The sequence below is a fragment of the Sinohyriopsis cumingii genome, chromosome 6 (genome assembly GCF_028554795.1).
Source record: "Sinohyriopsis cumingii isolate HCF-2022 chromosome 6, ASM2855479v2, whole genome shotgun sequence".
NCBI classification, from domain to species: domain Eukaryota; kingdom Metazoa; phylum Mollusca; class Bivalvia; order Unionida; family Unionidae; genus Sinohyriopsis; species Sinohyriopsis cumingii.
The window spans coordinates 139,298,806-139,315,578 of record NC_142966.1 but is presented as its reverse complement, the minus strand read 5'-3'; the positions used below and the strand labels follow the sequence as shown (position 1 = coordinate 139,315,578).

General features: G+C 34.1%; 1 protein-coding gene across 2 annotated transcripts in view; it reads right to left on the bottom strand.

Moving 5' to 3' along the window:
* Nucleotides 1-16,773, bottom strand: part of LOC149798108 (cytoplasmic dynein 2 heavy chain 1-like) — a 180,324-nt gene that overhangs the window by 94,449 nt on the left and 69,102 nt on the right. For both annotated transcript variants that reach the window (XM_089963194.1, XM_089963195.1), the window contains exons 35-41: nucleotides 16,338-16,514; nucleotides 12,797-12,884; nucleotides 12,147-12,354; nucleotides 10,455-10,584; nucleotides 9,249-9,404; nucleotides 8,941-9,039; nucleotides 2,537-2,697 (exon numbers count right to left, since the gene is read on the bottom strand). In XM_089963194.1, the coding sequence (XP_089819320.1) occupies nucleotides 2,537-2,697; nucleotides 8,941-9,039; nucleotides 9,249-9,404; nucleotides 10,455-10,584; nucleotides 12,147-12,354; nucleotides 12,797-12,884; nucleotides 16,338-16,514 (1,019 nt within the window). The remainder of the gene's footprint in view (nucleotides 1-2,536; nucleotides 2,698-8,940; nucleotides 9,040-9,248; nucleotides 9,405-10,454; nucleotides 10,585-12,146; nucleotides 12,355-12,796; nucleotides 12,885-16,337; nucleotides 16,515-16,773) is intronic.

The following is a 16,773-nucleotide window of genomic DNA, read 5'->3' as shown; positions in this document are numbered from 1 at the left end:
TTTCATTCATGACATTGACTTAGTAGCAGTATTTCAGTGATATTTATTACTGATAATCGAGAGCCATCAGATAATCCAGAACCATCAGATAATCCAGAATCATCAGATAATCCAGAACCATCAGATAATTTTCCTTGTCCTTTAGTAGTTGGAAATTCCAAAGTCACCAGTTCTTATTGCCACCCTCTAAAGCCTTAAGTAATATGCTGCCTGTCGTCAAGAGTAGTATAATGCAAGAAAATAGGACTGCTTCAAATAATTAGTAGATTTAATTGGAAAGCCCAGACACAGTGTGTGTTACAAGTAAATGAGCAGAATAGATAGTAAGACATTTAATTAATTAACAAATCACATGAACTGAGATAAATTTGGTTTGATATTTTGCAGCACATCAACACAAGTTGGTTGTTTAGTGCTGAGGCAAGTGGAGTGAATTGCCTTGCGCGAGGAGACTTAATGGTACCTGAGCCTGGTTGAATGGTAGGATCTGAACCAGCACCCTTTTAGCTGTGGGTCCAGTAAGCAAACTACTGAGCCATGGCAGCTCCCAGAACCAAGATAACAATGCCTAATGTTATGACTCTATGGTCATAAACTCAGAAACAGAAAAAAGCAAAATCAACAAGTTTTGCAAAACTTAACAAATAAGCAAATTATCAAAGTTATAGAATGAAAATGGAAATGGAACTTACAGTATTATGAATTGAATCCAAAATTAACCAACCAAGTTCTATTCAGTTCTGAAAGAACTGAAAGTTCTATATGAATTTCAGATCCTCAAATGTATATATCACAATGGCATTGTTCAGAATTCCTATGAATAATTCACCATAGCCATAGAATAATGTCTTAGTCCAATGAGCATTTTGTAATTTCATTGAATAATCCTAACAAATGTCTCCTCTCAAATTAAACGCAACATCAAACACATAGGAGGAATTTGGGAATTCATTAACTGACAGCTGGTAGCTGAAAGTAGGAGTGGGGATTTATCAATTGACTAACAGCGGTGGTTGACAGTAGGAGTGAGGATTCATCAACTAACGACTGGTGGCTGACAGTAGGAGTGGGGTTTCATTAACTAACAACAGTTGGTTGCCAGGAGAAGCAGGGATTCATAATCTGACTGACAGCTGGTGGATGAAAGTAAGAAGGGGATACATCAACTAGCAGCTGGTGGTTGACAGGAGTAGTGGGGATTCATAATCTGACTGATATCTGGTGGCCGATAGTATGAATGGGGGATTCATCAACTGAATAACAACTGGCGGCTGACAATACGAGTGGGATTCATTGATTAACAAACAGCTTGAGGTAGATACGAGTTTTGGAATTCATCACTGACAGCTGGTGGCAGATAGGTGAATTTGGGAGCTTCATCAATTGACAAACAGTTTATTGGCATATAGGTAAAGTTTCAGAATACATCAATTGACTGACAGCTGGTGGCAAACGGGTGAATTTGGGGGCTTCATCAATTGAATAACAGTTTATTGGTATACAGGTTAAGTTTTGGAATTCATCAATTGACTGACAGCTGGTGGAAAATTGGTAAATTTGGGGGCTTCATCAATTGATCAACAGTTTATTGGTATATAGTTAAATATTTGGAATTCATCAATTGGCTGACAGCTGGTGGAAAATAGGCAAATTTGGGGCTTCATCAATTGATTAACAGTTTATTGGTATATAGGTAAAGTTTTGGAATTCATCAATTGACTGACAGCTGGTGGCAAATGGGTGAATTTGGGGGCTTCATCAATTGATTAACAGTTTCTTCATATATGGGTAACGTTTCTGAATTCATCAATTGACTGACAGCTGGTGACAGGTAAATTCTGGGGGCTTCATCAATTGAATAACTGTTTATTGGTATATAGGTGCAGTTTTGGAATTCATCACCTGACTGACAGCTGGTGGTAAATAGGTGAATTTGGGGTCTTCATCAATTGAATAACAGTTTATTGGTATATGGGCAAAGTTTTGGAATTTATCAACTGACTGACAGCTGGTGGCAGACAGGTGAATTAGGGGGGTTCCTCGATTAACAGTTTATTGGTATATAGGCAAAGTTTTGGAATTCATCAATTGACTGACAGCTTATGATAGGAGTGTGAATTTGTTTAATGACTGACACCTGGTGGTATATAGGTGAAGTTTGGCAATTCATCAACTGACTGACAGCTGTGGTAGATAAGTGATGTTTGGGGATTCATAAACTGACTGACAGCTATGGTAGATAAGTGGTGTTTGCTAATTCATTAACTGACTGAGAGCTGTGGTAGATAAGTGATGTTTGGCAATTCATCAAATGCCTGACAGCTGTCACCCTGGTAGATAAGTGATATTTGGGGATTCATCAACTGACTGACAGCTGTGGTAGATAACTGATGTTTGGGGATTCATCAACTGACTGACAGCTGTGGTAGATAAGTGATGTTTAGGGATTCATCAACTGATTGAAAGCAGTGGTAGACAGGTGATGTTTGGGAAATTATACATCCATTACAAAAATTACAGTATGATAAAGAATTACCCTTTTCCACAACCCTCAGGGCCAACAAGGATGAAGGGCTGTTTGTTGTCAGGCTGTAGCCAGGCTGAAAATGCATCTATTCCTCTCTGCACATCAGCTGTTTTGATCACTGGCAGTGCATTGGCATTGTTGAAATGCTCAGGAGTTAGGTCAGTTCTTTGCTGTCAACAAGATTGTAAACTGATCTAAATTATCAAACATAACCAAATTTAACTGCTTATTATCAAAATATGTGTCATTACATGCATGTAAAACTTAAAATCAACTGACAAGATAGGGAAACAAAGTATAAAATATTAAATCAAGTGTCAAACACATTGTGTGTCTCCTGAATTTTTTCTTTAAAAAAAAGAATGTTGTTTGATCGTAATGTCATCACTTATTAGATGTTGTTTTATACTTGTGTATGGGTCAACACAAAAAGGACACAACTGATGAGCCAGTACGCTTATGGCACACTGCTGATGAGTCAGCACAATAATGACACTGCTAAGTCAGCAGACACTGCTGATGAGTCGACACAAAAAGGACACTACTGATGAGCCAGTACACTTATGGCACACTGCTGATGAGTCAGCACAATAATGACACTGCTAAGTCAGCAGACACTGCTGATGAGTCGACACAAAAAGGACACTACTGATGAGCCAGTACACTTATGGGACATTGCTGATGAGCTGATGATTGCTAATGACACTGCTAAGTCAGCACAATAATGACACTGTTGATGAGTCAACACAATAATGACAATGCTGATGAATCAAAACAATAATTACACTGCTAATGAATCAAAACAATAATGAGACTGCTGATGAATCAAAACAATAATGACACTGCTAATGAATCAAAACAATAATGACACTGCTAATGAATCAAAACAATAATGACACTGCTGATGAATCAAAACAATGACACTGCTGATGAATCAAAACAGTAATGACACTGCTGATGAATCAAAACAATAATGACACTGCTGATGAATCAAAACAATAATGACACTGCTGATGAATCAAAACAATAACGACACTGCTGATGAATCAAAACAATAATAACACTGCTGATGAATCAAAACAATAATGACATAACTGATTAAGATTCTCAGCTTCTACTTCATTAGCAATGTAACAGACAACCATTCTACTGTATTATGTCTGTGTGTAGAGTGCATGATCTAGCATTCCTATTCCTCAGTGCGAGTAATGGCTACTTAAATCTCTTCTCTATGTAAAAAAGGTCACTGTGACTTAGATTCTATAACATTTAGTAGTACTCATCAACATAGATACCTTAATAGTTTAAATACGGTTAACGGCATCAGACTAAAGTCTGACTCTATATCCCCATTTGTTTGTACCCCCTACTGATTTAAAAAGAAAGAACGTTTAATGTGATACAAAGAGCACAGAACTAAGTCAATTGAATCATTGATTTATAATTTCTAACCTGACTGTGACCAGAATGGCACTAATGCTGGCATCCCTTGCACCATTTCATGCTTAACGGACTTTCCATACTAACACGATGCCATATTGTGTACACTATAGGCAAGTTTGTTTCCATCAGACAACATAATGACATAGTTCATCCTGTTCAGTAAATGCTGAATAATTGCGTAAATTACATAACGTTGAGAGTTTGGAATTATATCCCTCTGCATACATGAACACAGAAATTAAACTGCTTGTTAAATCCACATGAAAAGCTTAGTTTTCATTTTCCTTTGCTTGATTCGACATTGTAAATATCGGAAGCAGATGACTTATGTATGTACATTTGTAGTTGTGATACAACCCTTTGCTGAAAATGGACTTGTCTAGAAACTGGAAATGGATCAGAGCATGTCCGTCTATTACTGTAACACTGAAAATTTCCATTAAGCATGAAACGCGCATAAGATGACGGTGTTAGGGCCACTCTACTCAAGAGTCAAGTTAAAAACTATAAATCAATGACTGAATTGACTAAGTTCCTTGCACTTTTTATCACATCAAAGGTTTCCATTATTTAAATTGGTAGGGGGGTACAAACAAACAGGTTTGTATTATCAGACTATAATGAGCCTTAATATAAATGTATACCATAATTACTGTAGCATATATAGTACTTCAACCATGACCTTGACTAAACTGTCTCAGCTTAATAATGAATGAAATATGATCATAATAATAATATACGAAGGCATTTAGGAATATCGGTACATAATGCAAATTGTCTACAAGAGGGAACTTGACCCCACGGTAAAAGTGGCGAGAGAACATGTTTGAAGAATAAATTGTCTTTGCTGCATAATGCTTCCTTCCATGTACGATCAGAATTTTTCAAGGTGCAAATGAAAACATTAAAACAGCATTAACAAACTGCTGATGAGGTCACCACTGCCACGGCAGGCACCACCACTGGATAAATGGATTCAACAAAAGTACACTTTTTATGCTAAAGAATTAGCAAAGTTAACTTCAGTGTATATGTATATATTTTACTCATGAAAGCTAATGTTTCAAGTATTTTTTACAACTCCACATCTGCTGACAGAATGGGTTTCAGATCATGTACATGAGGCTGAAAATTCCCCTCACAACTTGCCAAAATCTGCTCCAATGCTAAATTTAGTGTGAAATACAGTGGAAGATTTACTGGTACATTTCCTTCTCCAAAGGCCAAATTGATTTAAACTTGGAAAAACATCAAAAACTGCAAAAAAGTGAACAAAAAGCAATGCAGTCAAGTTGAAAAATAACAATTAAATTTTAAATTAAATTATTTCCTTCACAATATCCCTGAAGTTAAATCTCAATGCATGGCTTATGTACCTATACTAAAATAATATGTTGATTTCATATACTAAAATTTACTATTTTGTTGTTGTTTTTAACAGTGAATACAATCAAGACATGCAGTGTTTAACCCTGAATATAACCAACTACCATGACATCAATACTTTATCCTGAATATAGTCATCTACCATGGCATCAATACTTTACCCTGAACATAGTCATCTACCATGACATCAATACTTTATCCTGAATATAGCCATCTACCATGACATCAATACTTTATCCTGAATACAGTCATCTACCATGACATCAATACTTTATCCTGAATATAGCCATCTACCATGACATCAATACTTTACCCTGAATATAGTCATCTACCATGACATCAATACTTTACCCTGAATAGTCATCTACCATGACATCAATACTTTACCCTGAATATAGTCATCTACCATGACATCAATACTTTACCCTGAATATAGCCATCTACCATGACATCAATACTTTACCCTGAATATAGTCATCTACCATGACATCAATACTTTATCCTGAATATAGTCATCTGCCATGACATCAATACTTTATCCTGAATATAGACATCTACCATGAAATCAATACTTTACCCTGAATATAGCCATCTACCATGACATCAATACTTTATCCTGAATATAGACATCTACCATGACATCAATACTTTACCCTGAATATAGTCATCTACTATGACATCAATACTTTATCCCAAACAGTCATCTACTATGACATCAATACTTTACCCTGAACATAGCCATCTACCATGACATCAATACTTTACCCTGAATATAGTCATCTACTATGACATCAATACTTTATCCCAGTCATCTACCATGACATCAATACTTTACCCTGAATATAGCCATCTACCATGACATCAATACTTTATCCTGAATATAGACATCTACCATGACATCAATACTTTACCCTGAATATAGTCATCTACTATGACATCAATACTTTATCCCAAACAGTCATCTACTATGACATCAATACTTTACCCTGAACATAGTCATCTACCATGACATCAATACTTTACCCTGAATACAGTCATCTACTACGACATCAATACTTTACCCTGAATATAGCCATTTACTAAGAATAAAATGTTAATTACATTTAAAAGATGTAGTTCAAGTTGTCTGACAAATGGGGATAAAATTTAAAAGTAAAATTGAACTAATACACTAATAAAACTTACCTACATGTATTCTTTTTTCTCATTTTGAAATCTAATTTAATATACCTTTTAATAACACTTCTATATAATTGACTTAATAACAAAATACACTGTAATACAAATAAGCTCTAATACAAAATACCAACAACAAAAAAATGTAATACAAAATAATTCAAGGTACAGTGAAGAGCTGATGTACTACAAACAATTAGGCCTAGGCATACATGTCTTTAACTAGCAGACTAAAAGACTTAAATATACTGTTTAAATATCAGACTGAATTCTGACATAGAAAGACAGGTAGAAAACAAATCAAGGTTATATTCTTGGTCTGAACGAGTAGATCCTTTCAACTACTCAACAACAAATATCTGGCTCAATGCACTAATTAAGTAATAGTTCAAAATTTTCTCGGACCTATTTAGAGCTCCCATGTTTTTAATCAAAAGTTCTTTGTCAAAGTTCTTTAAAAGTATGTATTTAGACGGCACCTTTAAGGTGGGGGGGGGGTAATTGCACCATTAAGTCCGCAGAATGCTTTGTCTTGACTGATCTGCAGAATCCCAAAACCCTTGCTCAGTTACAAGATCAAGAAAGGCTGATCACTACGCCTTAATAAAAAAGCTGATCACTACGACCTTAATATGAGGTCACTGAGTGTGATTAATATCTAATACAAAAACAAGATGGATACTTTAAAAAAGTGAGTGAACATGCCTCGAAGAGAATTTTTGTGTTTGCCATCCATGAAATCAATCTAAATTAAAGATTTTATCTTCTTTCATGCTTATAATTGATAAAAATTTGAAGATCTGTGCTAAGAACGAACCAACAGGTAATTATGAAGATTACTGTGCCTCACGCGCTTTACTGATTTATAAGTAAAAATATGAACACTTTAGCAAGAAAAGTCCAACCACAATTTACTCATTATTGGTGTTCATAAAAGTGACAAATGTGAATGTACACATCACGTTCATGGTTATACAAACAAGTTTCAAAGAACTGTGATATATGTAACTGTACCTTTTGTCTGGTGATTTCAACCATGGATACACCCATCAAATTTTGTAGCTGTTTAAATGCAAAAGTATCTGTGATCACTATGATTTACTTCTGCCAATAGTTACTAGTACATTCCAAGAATAATGTATGATTTAATAATAACTCAGCAAGGCATGACATTAGTCACTCAGAATTTAACAAATTTGATACAATCACTCAGAATTATTCATTGCAGTCCAATATATTTGTGCACCTAAAAGTCTCTGACACATTTTAACAACGTAATTGTGATTACATGCTAAATCTAACAATTTATGTTTAAAAAAACTCGTTTGCTCACATATCACCCCTTATTTTAGCTGCTAAAATTCAAGATGAAAATATCCACAAATCTGCTTCTTAAATGGACCCCTCTGCCTATCCTAACCTATGCAGGCACAATGAAATCCATGTCTGACTTGTGAGGGAAGTCCAAGGAGCAGATGAGGTAAATTATTTGAAGGAAATTGCTGACATTTTGTTAGATCATGGACTTTGTTTGAAAATCTATGTTTTTGCAAATTCAGTTGATAACCTCCATCCTTTTAACTATACATGCAGAGAAAGTAGAAAGTGGACTTGATATCACTGACAGAAATAAATTACTGTCATGTACAGAGTTTTCTTTACAAAGTGAATTCTGGGAACACCATTCCCCTATCATATTCTATCTTTTGCACACTATTCTCTTTACATTGAGCAGGTACTCCATTCTTTTATTATAGTCCACCTTTCTTGTATGAAAGTTTAAATGTGATTTGTCAGGTAATATGCTCTTCACTGTACACTGAAAATGTTTATATAATAACATGCAAAACACTGAAACAATGAAATGCTAGCCTCACTGATTGCATTATCATGTTTGAACATACCCCATCAAAAAAGGTTTGGATCTGCAATACAAGTATACATTTGCAAAAGATAAAAACAAAACTTGAAGGACAACATCAATATAAAAGCTATAAGAGATAATTTTAATATATGCACGACTAAGATAGAAAAACCACAGAAAATTTAGATTTAAAAAAGACTGTCAAGTTTTACATGCAGAAAAAACTTTTCTCTTTGCTCCAAAATTGTTCAAAGCTTTATACAAAATATTTTGCTGACAAACACTACTTGCTAATTCTAAGCTGGCTGTAGTGGTTTCCTGCTTTTGGTCTTGTAGGCAGATGCAAAGACAGGAAAATACAATGACATACAGATGAAGTAATAGACAAGGATATTATTTCTGGGTTGTTTTTGCCTCTGATATAGACCCATCAGATCACGGTTTGAATAGCAAGACCTCACCACTAAACAAAACTACATCTAAAACTTAGCAAATCTGAAGCTGGGTAGGGCATCTTCTAATATAAACGCTGACTGTAACTGACCTCCATGCTGTAGCTCTGAAGTCTTCCTAGGTCTGAATCAAAGAAAGTATCCAATGGACGGCGAGAGTCAGGTGGAGATTCCTGGGTCCAATGAAAAACCTGCAAAAATAAGGAATATCATGGCTTAAAGGAAGAATGTATCTGGCTTAATAAAAAAAATGTAAAGTTTAATTGCAAAAATAATAATTTTGCCAAAAACAGATTTTCATTTACTAGCATCCATGAGTCGATAAATCATGTGATAATAGAGTGCATAGCTATACTAGAATTACTACATTTTGTAATAATACAATATTTAATACTCATACCTCCTTGGCAAAGTTTTCTCTGCTACCCTCACTGAGGTTGCCTCCCAGCCCTCGAATAAGGGAAATGGCAAAGTGGCCTTTGTTTCTGATGTTGTGGAGGTGAGACAGTCCATTCAAAACCACACCAATCATACTGGTATCCACCACAAGATCATTCTGAAATACAATAATTCAAGGACAATTTCTACTTTGTGTTATGCAATAACAAAAATTAATCTTGATATAAACAGGTGTGCAGTTTCATAATCAGATCTATATGAGAGTCATTAATGTAAATCAAACATAGCTACACTGATGAATGTAATGTCAATACACAAAATAACATAAATTTTTAGTATTCCAAAGAATCATTTAACATAAATTAACAAGTATATTCCCTCCCCCACCCAGATATCTCAATATAAAATTCAGAAACTATCGGCAAAAATGCAATCAGAAAATGAGCTCAACCTGGGTGTCATTTTATTCAAATCAAGCAAATATTATATAATCTGTATCATACCCTGTAGTATCCAGAAAAAATATAATATACACAAGATATTTAACTAAATACTTCATGCCCTCATGGTAGCTAGGAAAAAATGCAAAACAATGACAAATTAAACACTTTTCTCAAAAAGCAGCAAGATGTAAAAGTTTACTCAACAATGAATACATAAACAGATGTGCTGTACATAAGCTCCCTCTGCCTTGTTTGTTTAAGGAAACCGTTAGCGACAAAACTAATAATTTACTATTGTTCATGGATATTTAAATATGATGTGAACATGTCAATAAATAAGAGTACACCAATACCCACCCATACAAACAAACACCCACCCACACAAACAAACACCCACACCGATTATTGATCTTTTGGTTAATGACAGAAGCCTCTCATATAAATGCTGTACATCAATGAAATGTTTATCAGACTGCAATTAATGTGTACTTTGAATGAAAAGTCCCAAATTTGAGCTACACTGGTCCAAGATCTTAAAAAGTCCCTACTATGAACAAAAGTGGTCCAAGCTCTGTTTTAATATGCCTAAAAATTATTTATTCTACAAAAAACACTCAATTCAGACCCACCCAAATCACACACAGAAAGATTAAATTCAAACCTATGCAAATTATGTATACAACAATAGAAAACAGATAATACATCCTTAAAGAGTAAGAATTCAACAAAAGATTACAGTATTCAGATATCATTATCTGACTAACCTGTTTGAGAACCCAGTCCAGGGCCTTGTAGAAATAATCCTCTATGTAGCCTGACAACATCTGACGGTCGGACTCAGGGAGTATGCTGATCCATGATGTAATCAGGGCTTTGACATCAGTGTCCTCATCACTGCAAGTTACAAGGCATAAATTGCTAGCATTAATCATACAGAATTCACTGTGATGTGAATCAGGACTTTCAAATTACTGTCCTCATCACTGAAAGCTACTTGGCATAAACTGTTAGTATGAATCATATAGACTTTACTGTGATATGATTCGGACTTTCACATCACTGTCTTCATTCACTGCAAGTTAGATGGCATAAATTGGTTGCACTAATCATATATGTCACTGAAATTATCAGGTCATAATTGTACTGTTATGTCATATGTATTTGGGGGATGCACTACCATAAGATGAATGTATGGGCTTGTTCCTCAGTAAAGACACCTTTCTTCATTATTGTCTGTCCAAAAAGACCCCAAATTTTCAACCCAAGTCACTCAACAGACCCTCTCTGAAGCTGTTCAATATGTACTGATAGACTTGGATTCTGTGTCAAGGCAACCAAACACAAAAGACTTTAGTCTTGGGTACTTTAAGTTCCTTCAAGTTTTAATTTTTGAGCTCATTCAGTACCTACACCATGTCCTTTATGACTCATAAGTCCTGTAAGGACCCACTCCCTCATTTCTTAACAAATAAGGCACACATTTTCCAACACAGGGGGTTATTAAGTCCCACCATATCCCATCCCCTGTGTAAAAAGTGTAGAACATATTTATTTTATAAAAAATGGTATTAATCATGATGTAATAAAAGTGAAATTAGTAAAAATTCAGTGATAATGACAAAAATTTTGTAGGGGCCCCGAGTGGCTGAGTGGTCTAAAGCGCTCTCCGTTACAGATCACTGCCATTTCACCTCTGCCTGCATGGGTTCGTGTCTATGATTTGGCCAATGTGGATATGTGAAAAGCTTGCCAGTAGCTTCTCATGGGTCGGTGGTTCTTCCCGGTCCTTTCCAGGATTCTTACTCCACCATTTATACTGGCCGCCATGCATAGCCTATCGTGTGCTGAAAAATGGTGTTAAATAACCACAACAACAACAAATTTTTGTAAAATAAAGATGTCCTTATCATTTATGAAATCTGTTTTTTTCTACAAAGAGTAACACAAAATTAGGTGATGATATTCTGTGATGTGATATGATAACAAAAGCATGGTACAAATGATATGATAACAAAAGCATGGGACAAATGATATGATAACTAAAGCATGGTACAAATGATATCATAACTAAAGCATGGTACAAATGATATGATAACTAAAGCATGGTACAAATGATAGAACTAAAGCATGGTACAAATGATAGAATAACTAAAGCAAGGTACAACTGCATTATTATGATTTCAATAGGACCACACAAAATCTAACAATGATCATGGAGCTATTGAAACTGAAGTATTCCACATAAATTACTTGATTTTGCTCTAATTCATAATGCCTCTATGCAGATATTAATCATGAACACAGAAATAATAATGTCTGCACAAGGGGAGGGGGAGAACAGGATAATGTTCCAGTAACTGACCAGAAATGCTGGCTCAGCTAACTCAGGTACCAACATACCCCACCTGCCCAACCCTATATTACTATAACGAGACAGTCATATATTGTTCGTTTACCTGAGGAAGATCATTCCCATCCTTGAAATGGTGGCTGGTGAAGCACAACTCAGATCATGAGTCTCAAACAGGAAGTTGACATTCGGACCAAACTGAATACGCTCTCCAGAAGGCATGGTAAGAAGACGATTGTCATCCAGGACAGAATTCAATGATTCAATCCACTCTGGGTCAATGTCACCATCACAAATGATCCAAGACTGAACCTCTGTAATATTAATAGAACAGATACGAAATACATCACCCTGAAACAGCTTAATCTTGGTAATACAATGAAAACAATTTTATCCAAAATGCCTGATAAACCCCAGCTTAACATATACTAATAGAAATATTATCAAATTTTACAAACAATTTGTTTCCATTCATCATTTCGAAGCAACATCTGGTTATGTGGAAGAGGTTAAGAGACTCTAAAACAGTTGTCATACAACAAAGATGACAGACCAATTAATTATAAAACTTGCATTTGAATTTTTATGAGATTATGTTTTGTTTCCAGGTTTTCAGAGCAAATAATGAAGAATAAAACTTTAACTGTAGCTCTGTATTTTGTATATAAATATTTTCAATGAAGGCAAATTTAGAATAATGGGTGACCAAACAGACTTTTGGAAATTTCTGTTGCACATACTCAGGTGAATACTGACCTTGTGGTTCTTTGACCACTTGTCTAGCACTATAGGTCAGAACACCATCTGTCCACTCTCTAGTATCCATGTCAATATGACCCAATAACTGTAAAGAAGGGTGAAATATTTATCCTATGAAAAAAATGTAATCCAACAAGAAGGCCCAAGTATGTATATCAAGCACAATATCAAAACAATGTTGTAAAATGTGTCACTTCGACCCCAGGTCAAAAGGTCAAGGAAGCATAAATCAAAATGAATGATCTAAGTTTCATAATGATTTATCCAAAGTATGACAAAAATTATTAAAGGGATTTTGGAAACATAAATATGTGAAACAACCTGAATATACCTTAATACAAACTTTCTAGGACTATGACAATGATCCCAAGGTCAAAGCGGCGAGTGAGCACATTGCAGAATAAACTGTTTAAGTTTCATAATAATCCATTCCAAGTAAAATCCATCAAGGGGTTTAGGAAAGCAACAAAATAAATTTTACCCAACAAAAACATTACACAAATTGTATGTGACCTTGACCTCAAGGTCAAAGGGGTAAGTGCACATATCACAGAATTGATTGTCTTAGTTTGACAAAGATTTATTACAAGCATTAAGAAAACACAACAAGGGGTTTAAGGAATAAAGGCAAAGGAAAAAAAATCTATACAAATTAAACTAAATACAAATTTGTTTTGACAATGACCCTCACTCCAAGGTCATAAGGGGTAAAAAAATGTCACTGAATGAAGTGTCTTTGCTTCAAAATGACTCAAGCAAAGTACGATGAAAATCAATCCAAGGATTTCCAATTATATGCAAATAAAATAAAACAATTAACCAAAATCTGAACAAATTTCTATACTGTGACCTTGACCCCAAGGTAAAAGGGACAAGCAAACATATCATGGAATAAACTGTCTTTGCTTCATAATGATTCTGTCTAGCATGATGAAGTATTAGAGATTTAAGAAATTGAACATTGTAACAAAAAACTTTTACAAACTGTTGATGCCGAAAATAATTTAAGCAGAAAAGTGACTGCTATGGCTCTCTTCCCAATAATGTGGGCTCAGTGATAAAACTGATTATTTTTATATTTTATTTTAATTCCTGGTACATAATTTTACCAAATTTTTGTCAATTTTATTCATGGCTGTAAATTGTGGTGATTATCTTTCGTTGGATTTTGCCTATGTCACAAGGGTCTGTTTTGGAAATAATAAGATCATAAAATTACATATGATCTATAAATAGATCCTTACACATGTGTTGACAGTTACTAATTAGATGTGTTGACGACTTTGAGTTTAATTTCTCATTGGCTGGTGGGGTTTGGATGGTTCTAGAAGAATTAAGTAATTTCACATTGGATGAGCTAGGTCATATGAATAGTTATTTCAAAATATTTAATGAGTAAAGTGATCTGTCATGTGGGGGGTATGTTGTGAAGTACAGTTGTAATAGAAGGTGTATATAAGGAGAGAACTGAACAATCAGATTCATTCCTATTTTAGAGTCATTCTTATTTCTTGTGTCCATGTTGTAATATCAAGCCTGCTTGACATGTTTTATACTGTATTTAGATATTATTTGAGAGGCAAAACATTTGTTTGGTCTGTTCAGTGGAAATAAAAAGTGCTCATTTTGTTTTACAATAATATTTTTATGGAACTATTATGAATTATTCAAAGGATAACATCACAATTCTTGGTGGACCAGTGCATTTCTGGTTCTGAAGTTTATATGGAACTTTTCATTCATTTGGACTTTAACATCACTCTTTCAGGATCATCTTGGATTCAATTCAAAATACTGTAAGTTCCTCTCACATTTTCATTTATAACTCTGATAATAATAATATATATGCATCACAACAACCATTCAATTTTTCAATATTTTTCATAGTACCTTATATAAAACACCCTGACTAAACCTAAGTCTCTACTACTTCACAGTACCTTATATAAAACACCCTGACTAAACCTAAGTCTCTACTACTTATAGTACCTTATATAAAACATCATAACTAAACCTAAGTCTCTACTACTTCACAGTACCATATATAAAACACCCTGACTAAACCTAAGTCTCTACTACTTATAGTACCTTATATAAAACATCATAACTAAACCTAAGTCTCTACTACTTCACAGTACCATATATAAAACACCCTGACTAAACCTAAGTCTCTACTACTTATAGTACCTTATATAAAACATCATAACTAAACCTAAGTCTCTACTACTTCACAGTACCATATATAAAACACCCTGACTAAACCTAAGTCTCTACTACTTATAGTACCTTATATAAAACATCATAACTAAACCTAAGTCTCTACTACTTCATAGTACCTTACATAAAATACCCTGACTAAACCTAAGTCTCTACTACTTCATAATACCTTATATAAAACATCATAACTAAAACTAGGTCTCTACTACATCATAGTACCTTATATAAAACATCCTGACTAAACCTAAGTCTCTACTACTTTATAGTACCTTATATAAAACACTCTGACTAAACCTAAGTCTCTACTTCTCTACTACTTCACAGTACCTTATATAAAACATCCAGTCTATACCTAAGTCTCTACTACTTCATAGTACCTTATATAAAACACCCTGACTAAACCAAAGTCTCTACTACATCATAGTACCTTATATAAAACACCCTGACTATACCTAAGTCTCTACTACTTCAGAAAGCTATGCACAAAAGGCCATGTATGTTAGTATATACACAATACTACACAAGACCAATAGTATATACACAATAATATGTAAGAACAATAGTATATGCACAATACTACATAAGATCAATAGTATATACACAATACTGCACAAGACCAATAGTATATACACAATACTCTGCAAGAACAATAGTATATGCACAATACTACATAATACTAATAGTATATACACAATACTATGTAAGAACAATAGTATATGCACAATACTACATAAGACCAATAGTATATACACAATGCTACATAAGACCAATAGGATATGCACAATGCTACATAAGACCAATAGTATATCACCCAATACTACATAAGAACAATAGTATATACACAATACTACACAAGACCAATAGTATATATACAATAATACATAAAACCAATAGTATATACACAATACTACATAAGGCCAATAGTATATACACAATACTACATAAGACCAATAGTATATACACAATACTACACAAGACCAATAGTATATACACAATACTACGTAAGAACAATAGTATAGGCACAATACTACATAAGACCAATAGTATATACACAATACTACATAAGACCAATAGTATATACACAATACTACATAAGAACAATAGTATATAAACAATACTACACAAGACCAATAGTATATACACAATACTACATAAGAACAATAGTATAGGCACAATACTACATAAGGCCAATAGTATATACACAATACTACATAAGACCAATAGTATATACACAATACTACATAAGACCAATAGTATATACACAATACTACAAAACACCAAAAAACTAATTACAAGCACAGGTAAATTTTCATTTCATTACCTGAGTCCTGGGCATGGCTTTGGGATTCATGGTGTAGTGTTTGACAACTTTGCCAATTTTGCCAAGTCCCTGACGCAGAATTCTCCATAGAGTAGATTTTCCAGACCCACTGGGTCCAACGATCACAACTCCTGTTCTCTGACTCAGCTGCTCATACACCTCCAAGGCTTTCTTGATCTATAAATAACCATAGTTAAATAACATTCAAGGCATTAACATTATATCATAAAAATTATGTCACAGTGGTATAATATCAGGCAATATCACATGGTAACATTTTTGGGTAACACAAAGTCTTGGCAGTTGTGTGTATCATATAAAAATAACTAGCTTGTGGCATATATTATTCAACTCCAATATATATATATATATATATATATATATATATATATATATATATATATATATATATATATATATATATATATATATATAT